The sequence below is a fragment of the Mastomys coucha genome, chromosome X, assembly GCF_008632895.1.
Source record: "Mastomys coucha isolate ucsf_1 chromosome X, UCSF_Mcou_1, whole genome shotgun sequence".
NCBI classification, from domain to species: domain Eukaryota; kingdom Metazoa; phylum Chordata; class Mammalia; order Rodentia; family Muridae; genus Mastomys; species Mastomys coucha.
In genome coordinates, this window is record NC_045030.1 from 70973312 (window position 1) to 70989251 (window position 15940).

General features: G+C 38.2%; 1 protein-coding gene across 1 annotated transcript in view; it reads left to right on the forward strand.

Annotated features, from left to right (window-relative positions):
• The first annotated feature begins 250 nt into the window (after window positions 1-250).
• The window catches only part of Fmr1nb (FMR1 neighbor), a 28927-nt gene continuing 13237 nt past the window's right edge, over window positions 251-15940 (forward strand). The window contains exons 1-4 of the mRNA XM_031374221.1: window positions 251-610; window positions 2344-2439; window positions 6502-6639; window positions 8915-9011. Of these exons, the coding sequence (XP_031230081.1) occupies window positions 310-610; window positions 2344-2439; window positions 6502-6639; window positions 8915-9011 (632 nt within the window). The 5' untranslated portion in view covers window positions 251-309. The remainder of the gene's footprint in view (window positions 611-2343; window positions 2440-6501; window positions 6640-8914; window positions 9012-15940) is intronic.

The following is a 15940-nucleotide window of genomic DNA, read 5'->3' on the forward strand; positions in this document are numbered from 1 at the left end:
TCATGGTAAGTAGAGTGGAGGTACATAAAATACCATCCTTCCAAAGGGTTAAAATTGGCAGAAAAATGTCATCAAGAAGAATTAGGCACTTTTTTTTTTCTTCAGATCTGGAAGGCCGAATCCATATCCTCGCACTTGCTAGGCAAGCACTCTACCACTGAGCTAAATCCCAAATCTCGCGAGATTAGCAGCTATCGCGAGACCTCAAAGTTCCACGCGAATTTCAAGTCTCACGAGAATTTAACCGCGAGGTTCTCGGCAGCCCACAAGTGTTGAAGTCGTCGCCTCGAGAGGTTAGAGGCCTCGATCATGCCTTTGGACGTGAAGCCAAGGCAGGGAAAGCCTAGGTCAAAGAGTCGTCTTCATCGTGAAGCTCGTTCAAAGCTAACAGTTGCCCCTGCTAGGGGCAGGGACGAGAGTCCTGGCGTCGTCGAGATGTCTCAGGGGCCTCCGAGTTCTGACGATGGCAACAAAAACCCGGACGCCCCTCGGCCTGGCTTTCGCATGTCCGCGAGCCAGTGTCTGCAGTATTTGTGGGCCCAGAGGTACTTGGGCCTGCTTCTCCTTTTACTCTGGACTCTGGTGATCTTGTGCTTCCTTGTGAACACCGGTGAGTGTGCTTTCTAGGCTAGAGAGGGGCTGACAGGGACTTGGGAAGGGTGAGGGACACGAAGACGAGTTTGGGACAGAGCGATGGGTAGGGCCTGGGAGGGCACTGGAGCAAAAGGAGGGTGGTTGGGGTGTTAGTCAGCAGGGATAACGGGGCCAAAGGTGGCAGGGTGAGACAGAACGGGATGGATGGGGAGTAGTGAGGTAGGGATGGAGGGGATGAGGAACGGGATGATGGGGGGGGAGGGGGAAGGGGTTTGCAGGAGCCTATTAGTGTGGAGGGATGGGGTGGGGATTCAGTGGTGAATTCTGGTCCTCTAAAACAAAAACTGCTCTTAATTACTGAGCAACTCACTAGCACCTAAATAGTAATTATTATAGTAATTATAGAAATTAACAGAATTATATAAACATTAATATTAACAATTATAATTATAAACATTAATATTAATAATTATAATTATAAACAGTCATACATTATTAAAATGTGCTATATTATTTCTCACTAACAATATCAATATCAATAAGATTGTTAGTTATATATTTATATTTTATATTATGTCAATTATAATTAATAATGATACTAATATAGAATAGTGAAAAGTAATAATGTTATTATTATGTGGGGATGTATGTTTTTGTGAGTAAATGAATGTTTGTATACCATAGACCGCATATGGAGTTGAGAGGACAACTTTGTAGAGTCACATCAGTTCTTGTCTTCCTACCTTTCCACTTACTTACCTTCCAAGGATCAAATGCAAGTTGCCAGACTTGCTTGGCAAGGGCTTTTAACTATGGCTCATCTTGCTAGCACCACATCAGATTATTTTATTTTGGCTCTCGGATTGGCTAATAATAGCAAAAGGTGTGAGACTACAAGAAAAGTGGCATTTGGTTGTACTACTGTCGCACGTATACTTCAGGGTTTTATTGGAAAGTAATAACCCAGTAGTAGTAGTAGAGTGTGCAAGGCCCTCCCTGGGTGTAATTTGAAGCATCAAAAAGAAAAAAAAATCAACAAAACAAAACAAATAATAAAAAGATAATGAAGAATTTATAAAAAAGTTTTTAAAATATTAGCAATATATAGCTCTAATAATATTCTAAGCAGTGATAATCATTGTAATGTTCTTTGAAATAAAAATGAGTTAAAGACAACATAAATGTTTTCCTAAATAATAATTGAGCCAGATAAAGGAATAACTGAGGCATAATTACAGAGATGGCTGGAGAATTTTTTTTCTTACATGGGAGAGAATTATGCAAATGAAACTAAAATTGGGTTCTCTGTAGTAGAACAAAAGACAGCTGAGGAAGACTTTCTGTATCCCACAATCTTCATGCCTTTGTATCATAGGTTCTAATTTAGTTGGAATACCTACTGTTTCTGATTTTTCTTTTCTTTTCTGTTCCTGACTTTTCCATTGGTAGACCTTTAAACACTAAGCTTTTTGTTAGGAAAAATTGTTATTTAAATCATTGTTCAGAAGGCCAACAGTATGTATAAGATAGTATATTAAATATTTGCTAATGTTAATACTTTTTCAGTTTTGTAGTACAATCACAATTTGATTATCAATTCTCTTTATGCTGTTACAGATTAGACTGCAACATCTGTTATATTTCCAGAATTAGTTTGAGCAGAGGTTAATTGCTATTAAAGCTTCATTGAAAAATGACAAATGTTTATGTGTACTGGGATTAATAATTTCACTTGTTAACACTTCTCAGACTCTCCGTCTTCAAAAGCGAAATTGCCCTGGCTTGCTGAAGCTGCAGAACTTGGACCCCAGTGGGAAAATATGTTGGGCTATTTCTTTCCAACAAGTAAGTTGTTGATTTCTTTTTAAACTTGATGTACTTGTTTTAAAACAGTAATTAAGTACCCTCAGAGCTCCCAGTGTCTCAACCACCAACCAAGGACTGCACATGGAGGGGTCTGATTGTTCTGGCAGCATGTGTATAGTAGAGGATTGCAAATTCGATCATCAATAGGAGGAGAGGCCCTTGGCCCTGTGAAGGTTCTGTGCCCCAGTGTAGGAGAATGCCAGGGCCAGTAAGTGGGAGAGGGCGGGGTGGCAGGCAGGGGGAGGGGGGAGACAACTGGGGTTTGTTCTTGTTTGTTTTTGTTGTTTGTTTGTTTGTTCCTGGGTGGGGAAACTGGGAAAGGAGAAATCATATGACATGGAAATAAAGAAAATATCTAATAAAAAATCCAGTAATTAGGTACTCAGGAAGGAATGTGCTTTCTCAGTATTAGAGTGGCACACACATACATTTGAGACCTGACTCTGCCCTTTGCCTTAGGCAAAATGATCTCTCTGGAGATAGTATTTTCATCTTTTATTTTATTATTATTATTATTATTATTATTATTATTATTATTATTATTATTATTTTGGTTTTTCGAGACAGGGTTTCTCTGTATAGCCCTGGCTGTCCTGGAACTCACTCTGTAGACCAGACTGTCCTTGAACTCAGAAATCCACCTGCTTCTGCCTCCCAAGTGCTGGGATTAAAGGCTTATAATGAAAATACATACCCCAGGAATTTCGAGGATAAAGTGGGACAATAATTACAAAACAAATGTGGCAGATAAAGGCTTAAATTTGTAATTTTGCTTAAAATACTTTTCTTTTAGAAATACTTAAAGCCTTTATAATTTACCTGAGTGGCATGGCCTAATTTAGTCACTCACCCAGTATTGTGAAATTGATGTCTTCTGTGGCATTAAGCAGTGGCTCTGTTGTTATGGAATTTTTTCCATAACAGATGTTTTTCCCATCTGTGTTAATGATCAAGAGTTCAGATTTCAAGTCACATCATTTTTTGTGATCTGTATATGGTGTTTTTTGTTGTTGTTACTGTTTGTATTGTTTTGTTTTAAATCAAGCACATTATGGCCTTTGAGAATTATTAACCACAAATAAACATGTTTTATTTTGTGCAGCATGTGGTCCCCTTTCAAACTGAAGTTTCTCATAAATTGTCATGATAAAGATTTTACTAAAAACTATGTAGAATTTATTCTAAGAAAGTCCAACATACTTACCTGAACACAAAGTTAAATCCATTGTTGAATTCCATCTCACTACTCAACTTTTCTGTAGAAAAGAATCTCTTTAAGCTTCTCTAGTGGTTTCATCAAGTATAAAATAGCTATTGTAACACTTACTACCTATGAGAATAGCAAAATAAATGGATTCTTAAATTAAAGCTACTGCCATAATCAAGTTGAATGAACAAGAAAATAAGACTGGAAAGTGTTATGTTGGATAGGCTAGAAGAAGGGCTTATTGAGTATAATAAAAATAAATGACAGTTTAAGCTTTAGAGCTTTGAAAATAATCAGAAATAAACTGTCAAACACTTGCCTAGAATGGTTGCAGTAGTACAAACACTGATGAAGTGGCCTTGAAAATGGTTGAAATGAGATATATTTATTTATTTAAGTTTAATTTTAATTTTTCTAACCTAGCACAAGAATTTTAATCAAAATCAATTGTATAAAACTGTTTTTCCTCAAATCAAATAGTCCATTTCTTCCTTTTATTATTTTTGTCGAGGACAAACATAGTCAAAGGTAATCCTCAAATTCTTTATGTAGTCAAGGATGGTATTAAACTTCTGTTCCTTTTGCTTCCATTCCAAATTGTAGAATTAGAGCCATATGCTCTCAAGCCTCGGTTTTATGTTGTACTGGGGAATCCAACCGAAGGTCACATGTATATTAGATAGGTACTTTATCAACTAACCACATTCCCAGCCCTGCTTCCTTTTTTAAAAAAAGTAGCATTTGATCTAGGTTAATTCAACATGTTTGAAAATGCTTGTCAGTTGTACATGCTACCTGTTTTGAAAACAATAGTTATGAACTATTCAATAGAAAGGATTTGAGTATTTCCAACATAAAGAAATGATAAGTGTTTAAGATAATATATATATATATATATCTGAATGATACATATACCAATTACTCTGAAATAATCATTATGCATGCACTATATACACATATAAGTATAGATTTATTGCAAGGTCACTGAGCCCATAAAAGTATACAATTATTATGTGTCAGTTAAGGATACATTTTTGTGAGGTTTTCACATATATGTATTTCTTGAATTAGCCTTTTAAAAGTAGCATACAAAGGACTAGGTTTTAGTCTAGCATTTGCATCCTTCCTTTGTTTTTGCTGCTCTTCTTTTCTGGTCTTCCTGCTCTGCTTGTCTCCTTTACCTCCTCCTTGTCTCAGTAGCTCCCTTTTGCTTCAGGGCATAGTACTATGTTTTTAACCATTGACTTTTATTGTTTTAGTAATGTGTCTGTATGTTAGTATGTGATTATGTACATGTGTGTGTGTAAGTGCCCAGTGAAAACAAAGGTATTAGATTGATTCTTCTGGAGCTGGAGTTACAAGCAGTTGTGATCCACTTGACATGGACGTGAGGAATCAAACTCAGGTCTTCTGGAAGTGAGATACTATTAATCTCTGAGCCATCTCAATCCCTTACATATGTTCAGCTTACTTTTTCCTTCTTTTTCCTACTCCCTTAAGACTTTTTACCCCATCATAAGTCTTCTTTCTAGTTTCATACTCACCATGTACTCACACTGTTGTGTTTTATAAAAAAGAAAGAAAGAAGCTAGGTAGTGGTAGCACATGCCTTTAATCCTAGCACTTGGGAGGCAGAGGCAGGCGGATTTCTGAGTTCGAGGCCAGCCTGGTCTACAGAGTGAGTTCCAGGACAACCAAAGCTACACAGAGAAACCCTGTCTCGAAAACAAAACAAAACAAAAACAAAAACAAATCCCAAAGAAAGAAAGAGCCAGGATATGCTTGATAGAGTGAGATATAGTGAGGTAGAGGAGGTGCCTCCTAGGCCCCATGCTGAGACATTCCTTCAGTCTGAGGTACCAGTATGGAATAGAGTTTATTTAGGGCATGGGGAGGGAGTTGAGGAGGGAGTAGAAGCAGAGAAAGGCAGGGAGCAGGAGGGAGAGAAAGAAGAGAGGCCGGCCAGGAACATATGGAGAGAGAAGGGGCACAGAAATGGAGAGAGAAGGAACAGAGGGTAAGAGGCTAAGAGTCTAAGAGAGGAAGAGAGGGAGGAGGGGGCAAACAGCCCCTTTTACAGTGAGTCAGGCATATCTGCCTGTTGCCAGGTAACTGTGGGGCAGAGCCTAGAAGGAATGCTAACACACACAGATATAAAAATTAAATTATAGGATGTGTATATGAGAAATGACACAGGTATAAAGATTAAATTATAGGATGTGTGTATGAGAGATGACATGTATGTAGCATTTGTTTTTCTGAGGTTGAGTTGCTTTACTTAAAAGAATAATTGCTAGTTCCCTCATATTTCTGTAAATGCTGTGATTTCAGAATCAGGAAAAGTATCCTTAAGTGCCATTTAGTTCCTTTGTTGTCTTTGGGTCGCTTCCAGCCCCTTTGTGGCTTTATAGGTCTTTAAAACTGTCTTACCAGGCTAGGGACTTACTTTAATTCATAAAATTTTTGCCCAGCATGCACAAAGCTCTAAGTTTGAGCTACAGCACTGCATGAAACTGTAATCCTAGCAGTCAGGAGGTTGAAGCAGGAGAATCTGGAGTTCAAGGTTATTTGTGGATGGAGACCTGGTCTCAAAAAGATATCCCATTAGTTAGCAATTTGTATATTTCTACAGTTTATCCAAGATTAAAAGTGTACTCTTAGAATAACTGTGGTAACTCTTATTTTCTCATTTTAACTTTAGCATTCATCATTATTTATATCTTTGAGTATACCGTTACATGTTTGTCTTTTTTTTCTGCTTTGTATTTCTTTGATTTTAAAAAGTGCTTATTAATCATGCTAACTCCTCTTTCTTGGATTACTGTTTCTGAAAGCATGCATCGTAAGGGACAATCAGAAGATAGTGGCGTGTAATAACCAGCCGGGTCTCAGCAAGAGTGAGTGTTTAAAATTCAAGTGCTGTGTTTCAACATTTGGGACCAAAATCGGATGCTATGCCCCACTAAGGGACAGTAAGTAGATCCTGTTTTATTTGTTTATTTGCTTTTAAATACTGAAAAAAAACAAGTAGGAAAACATTTAAATAAGTAGGTTGCAAGGTTTCAAGTATATCATTATACTTCCAAGCTTGCCATTTTTAAGGAACCCCCACCCCAAGACCAACAGCATTAATAAAAATTCTGAGGTAATTCCCTCAAAGTTTGTTTAGACACTAGACAATAACTAACCAATTCAGATGTTCAATTGGCTCAGTCAGTTCTTTTTTTTTTTTTTCAGCATCTAAGCTTTTGTATGAGGTGTGACCCTTTTCCTGAGAGATGTGTGAAAGAGTATAGAGTGAACCATTTCGTGACCAACTAGGAAGCAGCAGTGAAGAACGCAGGCAGAAGGCCTTGGCAACATGTTCTTCAGCTTGGGTCCTACTTCTAATTGTCACTACCCCCCCATGCTGTTAGTAAACTATAAATTTAGCAAGTGATTAAACCATTCATTAATTATAGGAGAGCTTTTAGGATCTAATCTGTCTGGAGATTTTCTTAAAGATACAGTCAGTGGTATGCATCACTTAATCTTTCCATTTTTTTCTGAAGGTGGTCACTTGTCAGTCAACACTTACTATCACAGGGTGTAATTCCTTCTCGTTCACTTTAAAGAGTCATAAATGATATACCTATATCAAAAGAGAGATTAACAGGATGAAAAACCTCACTAATATATTCAATCATAATTTTATGTGACATTGAGCCTTTTTTGAGTTAAGAGTTGATGATGCATTCTCTGACCTATTGTGAGGGGAGTGAAGAATAGGAGCTATGAAGCCAGGAGAAAATCAGAATGATTTTTTTTTCTGACTTCTGTATGACTTTGAACTTTCTTTGTAGCAGATGATGACTTTGAATTTACAGTGAGATTATAAGAATGCACTACTATACCTGGTTTAAGCCATGGTGCTAAAGGTTACACCTCAGGCTTCATGAATACTAAGCAAGTACTCTACCAGGCTTCTGGGCCTCCAAGACTACATGGGAGGCCTTTGCTCTGGGCTGTCAGTTCCTGCTTAGTCCTAATAATACCTGTTTAGTATGCTTTAGCTTAACCTTTTATTTTCAGGTTCTCTTCTTGTGTAAAAACTTTCCCATGTATCTGTGTTCAACAACTTGGCAAGTAGTAGTAGATGTGATTGTTTTCTGTTAGGTGCCTTTATTAGCTTTTCTTTGTTCTGGTTCTTTTCGAATGATCCAACATAAAATTACCTTCTCAAGAGTTCTGTTTCTTAGGGCTGGAGAGATGGCTCAGTGGTTAAGAGCACTGACTGCTCTTCCAAATGTCCTGAGTTCAGTCCCCAGCAACCACCTGGTGACTCACAACCATCCTTAATGAGATCTGACGCCCTCTTTTGGTGTGTCTGAAGATAGCCATAATATACTCATATATGTAAAAATAAATCTTAAAAAAGATTTTTATTTCTTTCTTAAAGAAATCTTTATTTTTCTTACCTTCATTTGCTAGTGGGGCATATTATTTGTTGGTCTGGTGGTGGATGGATTTGATGTGATAGAGCATTAAGAAATAATAACAGGATCCATGCAGAAAATTATCTTAGATTTATATAAGTCCCTATTCAATTTAGAGTGGTTTGTTGTACATCTAGTACTAAAGATGAAAACTAAAGCCTGACCATAAATATAGTATTGCAGTTTTAATGTGTCATGCAGTACTTCGAATTCATTCATCAGTTTACTGTTTCTATTGTGTGTGAAGAGGCAGTTGGTTCTTTTAGTGAAAAAAATTGAGCTGTGACTCACAATTCCCCAATCACATTAGAATGTGTTTCCCAGTGCATATGAGGCTAAAGTATGCTTATTCACCTGCACATTTTTGATTCCATGTTTAATTGAGTGCTTTGTAATTTGGAAGTAAACACTAAAGAAGCCATTTCTTTCCTAAGCTAACTGTTCAGAGATTCTAAGTGTTCAGAGATTGATTTGTTCTTCAGATGCTCTGGGATGCAGAACATATGGCCTTAGAACAAGCACATTTAGGGCCATACAAAGAATCTTGTATTATGAATCATAAGTACCCAAAGAACGCAGCCTGATTATTTTATTAAGATGCTATTGGGGTCACATTTTGAAAGTAGCATTTAGTTGCATTTCAAGAACTCTTACCTGGAGCATAATGAAAGTCACATTTTATTTTTCCTTATTAACTTACAGTTTTTGAAATACTTGAGATTGGCTTCTCTTGCCTAGTCATAAAAGTAACAGGATATAATTAAATCAACAGAGTCTACACAGATGCTCCGGGTGTTTGGACTTGCTATGATCAGCATGATAATCCTGGGACTTCTGCCCATGTATTGCGGTTCTTTTTGCGGGAGGAGGTAGGCAAACATGAACCTTTCTTTGCTAATTGCTAACTATATGTGGATATTTATTCCAGTGCTTTAAATAAGAAGGGATTATGGTTGGGTTTCTTTTTTTTTTTTCCTGAGAAAACCTAAAAATAAAATTACCAAATTTTTCTATAGTTATTTTTTCCCCACAAGTACAAGATGTACCATTTAATAGGCCTTGTATATTTCATCATAAAACAAAATACCAACTGGAAGGAAAAAGAACTCTGCAAGGTGGAGATGTATGGAGTTGGAGTAGTTAATTAACTGCAAATGAAAGGGATTCCTGGAAGTGTTTGGCTGCCTTGCTCTTCTGTCCTTGGTCGTAAAAAATTGGTCTGTCTTTACAAGCAGTCATGCCAGATGTTTTTCATAGACTTATACAAAATCCCAATGGAAAACTAGCACTTGATGTTTTCAAATTTGTTTGCTTTTTGTAGATCTCCACCCTCTGCAGCAGAGTGGGTGTGAAGGTACATAGCACAGCCAGAATGAGTATGAAAGTGTGAGGCAGGGGAATAGACCTTAGGAGTATACTCTTTCCTTTGCATGGGGCTCAAATGTACAATTCCCAGCACTGAAAACAAACCTAGGGAGTTGGAAGCATAGTATTTACAGAAATACTATGTTTATGTAATATGTATGAATATTACATATTCAGATTCAAGTACAGTGTCACCACAGGTATGACTGACAACAAGTGTCTCCTATGTCCCCAGCCTTTTCCCTTTTTATCTGCAGTCAGGATCTCATTGAGTTGTCCAGTCTGGCTTTGAATTTACTGCATAGGTCAGGTTGTCCTTGTACTGTCAGTTTTTCTTCCTCAGCTTCTGCATAGGTATAACTTTGACATACAGTTTGGCATTCTTCTGTTAAATCACAGCATTTCAACTGTTCTCACTAGCATCCAAGGCAATTCTTTTTTTTTTTAAGACTTATTTATTATACATAAGTACACTGTAGCTGACTTCGGACACACCAGAAGTGGGTGTCAGATCTCATTACGGGTGGTTGTGAGCCACCATGTGGTTGCTGGGGGTTGAACTCAGGACCTTCAGAAGAGCAGTCAGTGCTCTTACCTGCTTAAGCCATCTCACCAGCCCCCTCCAAGGCATTTCTTTTTCTCAGATTTCATTTAGCTTCAAATTTTGAGTGGATAATTTTGTCTGTGGTATAGGCTTATGTGTATGAAGGTTCATGTGACTGTGCTTGTGACTAGGCCAGAGGATACTAGATGTTCTGGCCTATCACGCTGTACTTGATTCATCTGAGACAGGCTGAGGTTACAGGTACACAAAGCTATGCCTAGCTTTGTTTGTTGTTGCTGCTGCTAATAACCCAACCCAAGTCCTCATGGTTGTATACAAAGTACTCTTACTTGTGTGTATGGTTTCTATTCCATAGCCTTTCTCCTCCTCTCTTTGTCTCCATCTCTTCCTCTCTCTTTCTCTTTCTTTAAAGCAAAGTCATGTCATCTTTTTTTAAAAAAGAAATATTTATGTGTTTATTTGTGTAGGTGTTTTCTCTGCATGCGTGCATGCCTACACCATGTACTTGGCAGGTCCCGAGAAGGCCAGAGGAGATCATCAAACCTTCTAGGACTAGCATTGTAGGGTGGATGCAAGCCACCTTATGTGTGCTTGGAATCAAACCCATGTCCGCTGGAAAAGCAGCCAGCGCTAACACTGGGTCATCTGTCCAGCCTCTTGTTTTCCTTTCTCATGCCCTGCCCCAGGTGATTTGGAGTAGGAGTGGAGATTTTTGTTCCCTTCTTTCCTTCAAAGTTTGCTTTTATATGAAAATAGCTTATGTATAAAAGTGAAATCTTTGTTAGAATTAAATGGCTAGAATTATGCCTTACAATTTAGGAATGTCTCAATAGTAAGATTGGTATAATTTCATTTGATTCTTCCATTGCACATTTACCAACGAGTTTTTTGAGGACATTTGAGGCCATTCACATCCATTAGATTTTTCTATTTAAAATGAAATGCAAAGATTATCCTGATGAGAACATATTCTATGTTTTTACATAATACAAACTATTTGAGAGACTCAGTCTCTGAGAATAAGAGCATAAAACACATATGTTTTGGTTTCCTAGTTATTGAGGTACTATTTGATATAAGAGGAGTATGCTCCTGTCATTCTGAGATGTCTACTGTGACCCCAGAACGGGTGACACTTTACCCTAGGTGTTTAGCTCAGTTTCTAGGGCCAGTGGTTATGAGATAAGGGCCAAGGTAAATGAGATACTGTCAGCTTCTCTTGGTAGGCTGACTTTAGAAGTAAATAGCAGTGAGGGGATAAATGGAAGCCAAAGGTTTCAAAACTCCCTTTGAAGGACATTCTACCTCCTTAGAATAATTGTCTTCACTCACTTCCTGTCTCCATTTCAAATAATAAAAGACATAAGATATTAAATTAGTCAAAATAAATAACCCCATAAAATGAAAATGGATGTAGCAGTAAAACCCATATGTAGCTATTTAAAAATGAAAAGAGGGAGTGCAGAGAGGGCTCAGCAATTTAAAATGCCTAGTGGTCTTTCGACCACTTGTAATTCCAGCTCTGGAGATATCTGAGGCCTCAGGCTTCCAAAGGAACCTGCAGTCGAATGCACACACTCCCCTCTCCCACACATACTTTCACACATAGTTCCGTTTGAAAGTTAAATCTTTAGAAATGAAAAGAAGCCAAACACAATTGTTTAAATCACAGGAACTAAAAACCAAGTACAGATCTGCAGTAACATGATCGGGGTCTCTGTTGAAAGAATCCTTCTGCCCTTTTAGCATTGGAAGGTACCCTTGTTCTCATTTTTATCACATTCTGTCTTACATATGAACTAGTAAAGTGTTCCTGAGGAAGAAAACTGTTGTAGCACCTCTCAGTCTTCAGTTGCAAACCTAAACAAACAAGATTTTGATATTCTCTTGGCTCTTAAATTTGAGCAGTATTTTTTATTTATATACCACCCAAAGAGCTAACAACTGGAGCAAGGAAGAACTGAGAACAGGTGGGAGAAGTGAAAGCAGTGTTGAAGAATGTCATCATTCTCCAGAACCAAATTGATGCACAGCTTGGCATATTAATTCAGTACTTGCTTTGCTATGTAATGGAGAGTGTCCAGAGATGTTGAAGATGTATGCCTTTTTAAAAATATAAAATAGGTGTTTATATGTGTTTGTGTGTGTGTGTGCGTGTGTGTGTGTGTGTGTGTGTGTGTGTGTGTGCATGCATGTGTGTGCACATGGAGGCCAGAAGATGGTACCAAAAGTCCTCTGCTTTAACTGTCTGCTTATTCCCTTAAGTTAAGGCTTTATCTCTGAAATTGGTGTTCATGTTTTCTTGGCTAGCCTGGAAACCAACGAGCCCCATAAATCTTCCTGTCTCTGCCTACCTCAGAGCTGGTGTTACAAATATTTTGAGGGACACATGGCTTATTATGTGGGAGCTGAGATAGGAACTCCAGTCCTCAGGATTTTAGACAAGACACAGAATTAAAGTTAAGTGGGGATAGAAGTAGTGTGTGTGTGTAGGAGTGTCTGTGGAGGGATACCACTTCAGAACTCAGTTCTGAAGAGAAGAGAAGATTTGAATGGGGAGGGGGCCTTTCCACAGAATTCCTTACATCCAAAAGGAGATCTCCTTAAAATAGGCCCTTTAACTGCCTCTTGTCACTTTTAAGCAGAGGATGCTGAATAATTGGTATAATTGGTATTGAGTCTCCAGTTTACTTCTAGACTTGTGGTCAGATTTGATATAATCCAAGTACACAGAAATTCAAGCCTGCTTGAACTAGTTGCAAAAGGGAGGACAGAACAGAAGTGAAAGCTTTCTAAGAATTTGCTGCTAAATAGCTAATTAAATTTGCATGTGCGCTGTGTTTTGAAATTCACTGCACCCTCAAGGTTGTGTAACACCTATTTTTAGCCTCATTAATAGGGATCAGAAGCTTCACTAGGTTTAAGTGCCACTGATAGGCTTAAGAATGACTTATATGAAGAGGAAGGAAAAGACCAAGTAGATGGAGACAGAGAGAAACAGAGGAGGAGAGCTCTAAAGGTAGCGGGGGTACAAGGGTGGGGTGCAGTGTGGGGGAGGGGTGAGCAAAGAATACTTCAATCACAACCATTAGATTAGGTGACAATGACAGTAGTATGAAGTAACAAATTCACTTTCTAATCTTGATCTGTTTTTAGTTTAAATTTATGTGCAAGTGCTAACTATTTCAGTTAGACAGTGTGTGACACTTGAAGATATACCTAACCTTGCTAAGGTGAAGTTTCAAATGCCGGGGAAATTCAGATAAAGTACAGATTTCGTATTTTTGCATTTTTCTTCATGCTGGATTAAATTTGTAATTTCACGTTAAAAAATTCAGAACTTAGTTTGAAAATGACATTTTCTTTTCCTGACAACAAATAAAAGTTTTTAAAGACTATATCTGATAAGTGATATATGGAGTATACATCCCAAGTAAATCCAGAAAATATCCATATTCAGACTGATGTGCTGTGTGATTCTCACATTCTAATGTGGTTCTCATTATGATTATAGTCTTACTGCCACTTATTTTCTTAGAATGGTTTATAAGAACTGAGAATAAACATATATAACAAAGATTGCCTTAAACTCATCATCGAATAAAGTAGGCCTTTATGTATTTAATCCTTGTGATTTTATATTTCATTGTACCATACAATATTATTAGTAATGCTTTTTTTGATAAGCTTTATGTAATAATTAGGCAACAATTGGAAAGTTTGGAGTTCTTATCATTACATTCACGTAAATTGAGAAGAAATTAAATCTACAAATTTTATTTTTTAAAATTGGATATTTTTATTTGTTTACATTTCAAATGTTATCCCCTTTCCCGGTTTCCCCTCTGCAAAGCCCCTACCCCATCCCCTCTTATCCTGCTTCTATGAGTGTACTCCCCCACCCACCCACTCCTGCCTCACCGCCCTAGCCTTCTTCTACACTGGGGTATCAAGCTTTCACAGGACCAAGGGCCTCCCCTCCCATTGATGCCAGATAAAGCCCCTTCAGCTCCTTCAGGCCTTCCCCTAATTCCTCCATTGGGGTCCCTGTGCTCAGTCCTATGATTGGCTGCAAGCATCTGCATCTGTATGGGTCAGGATCTGGCAGAGCTTCTCATGAGACAGCTGCATCAGGCTCCTGTCAGCAAGCACTTATTGACATCAGCAATAGTGTCTGGGTTTGGTGTCTCCATGTGGGACGGACCCCTAAGTGGGGGAGCCTCTGGATGGCCTTTCCTTCAGTCTCCGTTCCACTCTGTCCCTGCATTTCCTTTAGACAGGAACAATTCTGGGTTAAAATTTTGGAGACAGGTGGGTGGCCTCATCCCTCAACTGGAGTTGGGGCATGCCTAAATCTCTGGATGTAGTCTCAACAGGTTCTCCCTCCCCTTTGTGGGGTATTTCAGCTAATGTTATCCCTATGGGGTCCTGAGAGGCTCTTGCTTTCCTGGCATCTGGGACTTTCTGGTTGCTACCCCAGTTCCCCATCCCGCATTGCTATACACCTCTGTTCATTTTCCTGACTCTGTACATCTCCTCCATCTCCTCCCATACCTGATTCTGCCCCTCTTTTTCCCCTCCCCCTTCCTCTCTTCCTCCCAAGTCCCTCCCACCCTCTACTTCCTTTGATTATATTGTTTCCCCTTCTAAGTAGGACTGAAGCATCCACTCGTTGGTCTTCCTTCTTCTTGAGCTTCATGTGGTCCATGAATTGCATCATGGGTATTCCATGCTCTTTGCTTAATATCCACTTATCAGAGAGTACATACCATGTGTGTTCTTTTATGACTGGGTTACCTCACTCAGGATGATATTTTCTAGTTCTATCCATTTGCCTGCGAATTTCATGAAGTCATTATTTTTAATAGCTGAGAAGTATTCCATTGTGTAAATGTACCACATATTCTGTTTCCTTCCTTCCTTCCTTCTTTCCTCCCTCCCTCCCTCCCTCCCTCCCTCTCTCTCTCTTTCTTTCTTCCTTGACCAAGTTATCATTGAGTAGGGTGTTGTTCACCTTCCATGTGTATGTGGGCTTTCTGTTGTTTTTGTTGTTATTGAAGACCAGCTTTAGTCCTTGGTGATCTGATAGGACACATGGTATTATTTCAATCTTCTTGTACCTGTTGAGGCCTGTTTTGTGACCAATTATATGGTCAGTTTTGAAGAAGGTACCATGAGGTGCTGAGAAGAAGGTATATTCTTGTGTTTTAGGATGAAATGTTTTATATACATCTGTTAAATCTATTTGGTCCATAACTTCTGTTAGTCTCACTGTGTCTCTGTTTAGTTTCTGTTTCCATCATCTGTCCATTGCTGAGAGTGGGTTGTTGAAGTCTCCCACTATGATTGTGTGCGGTGCAATGTGTGCTTTGATCGTTAGTAAGGTTTTGTATATGAATATGGGTGCCCTTGCATTTGGAGCATAGATGTTCAGAATTAAAAGTGCTTCTTGGTAGATTTTTCTTTTGAAGAGTATGAAGTGTCCTTATCTTTTTTGATAACTTTTGGTTTAAAGTCAATTTTATTCAGTATTACTCTGAGTTTGTCTTTGTCACTGAGGTGCGTTTCCTTTATGCAACAAAATACTGGGTCCTGTTTTCATATTCAGTCTATTAGTCTATGTCTTTTTATTAGGGAATTGAGTCAATTGATATTAAGAGATATTAAGGAGATTTGATTGTTGCTTCCTGTTATTTTGTTGTTAAAAGTGAAATTATGTTTGTGTGACTATCTTCTTTTGGATTTGTTGAAAGAAGTTTACTTTCTTGATTTTTCTTGGATGTAGTTTCCCTTCTTGTGCTGGTGTTTTCCATCTATTATCCTTTGTAGGGCTGGATTTGTAGAAAGATATTGTGTAAATTTGGTTTT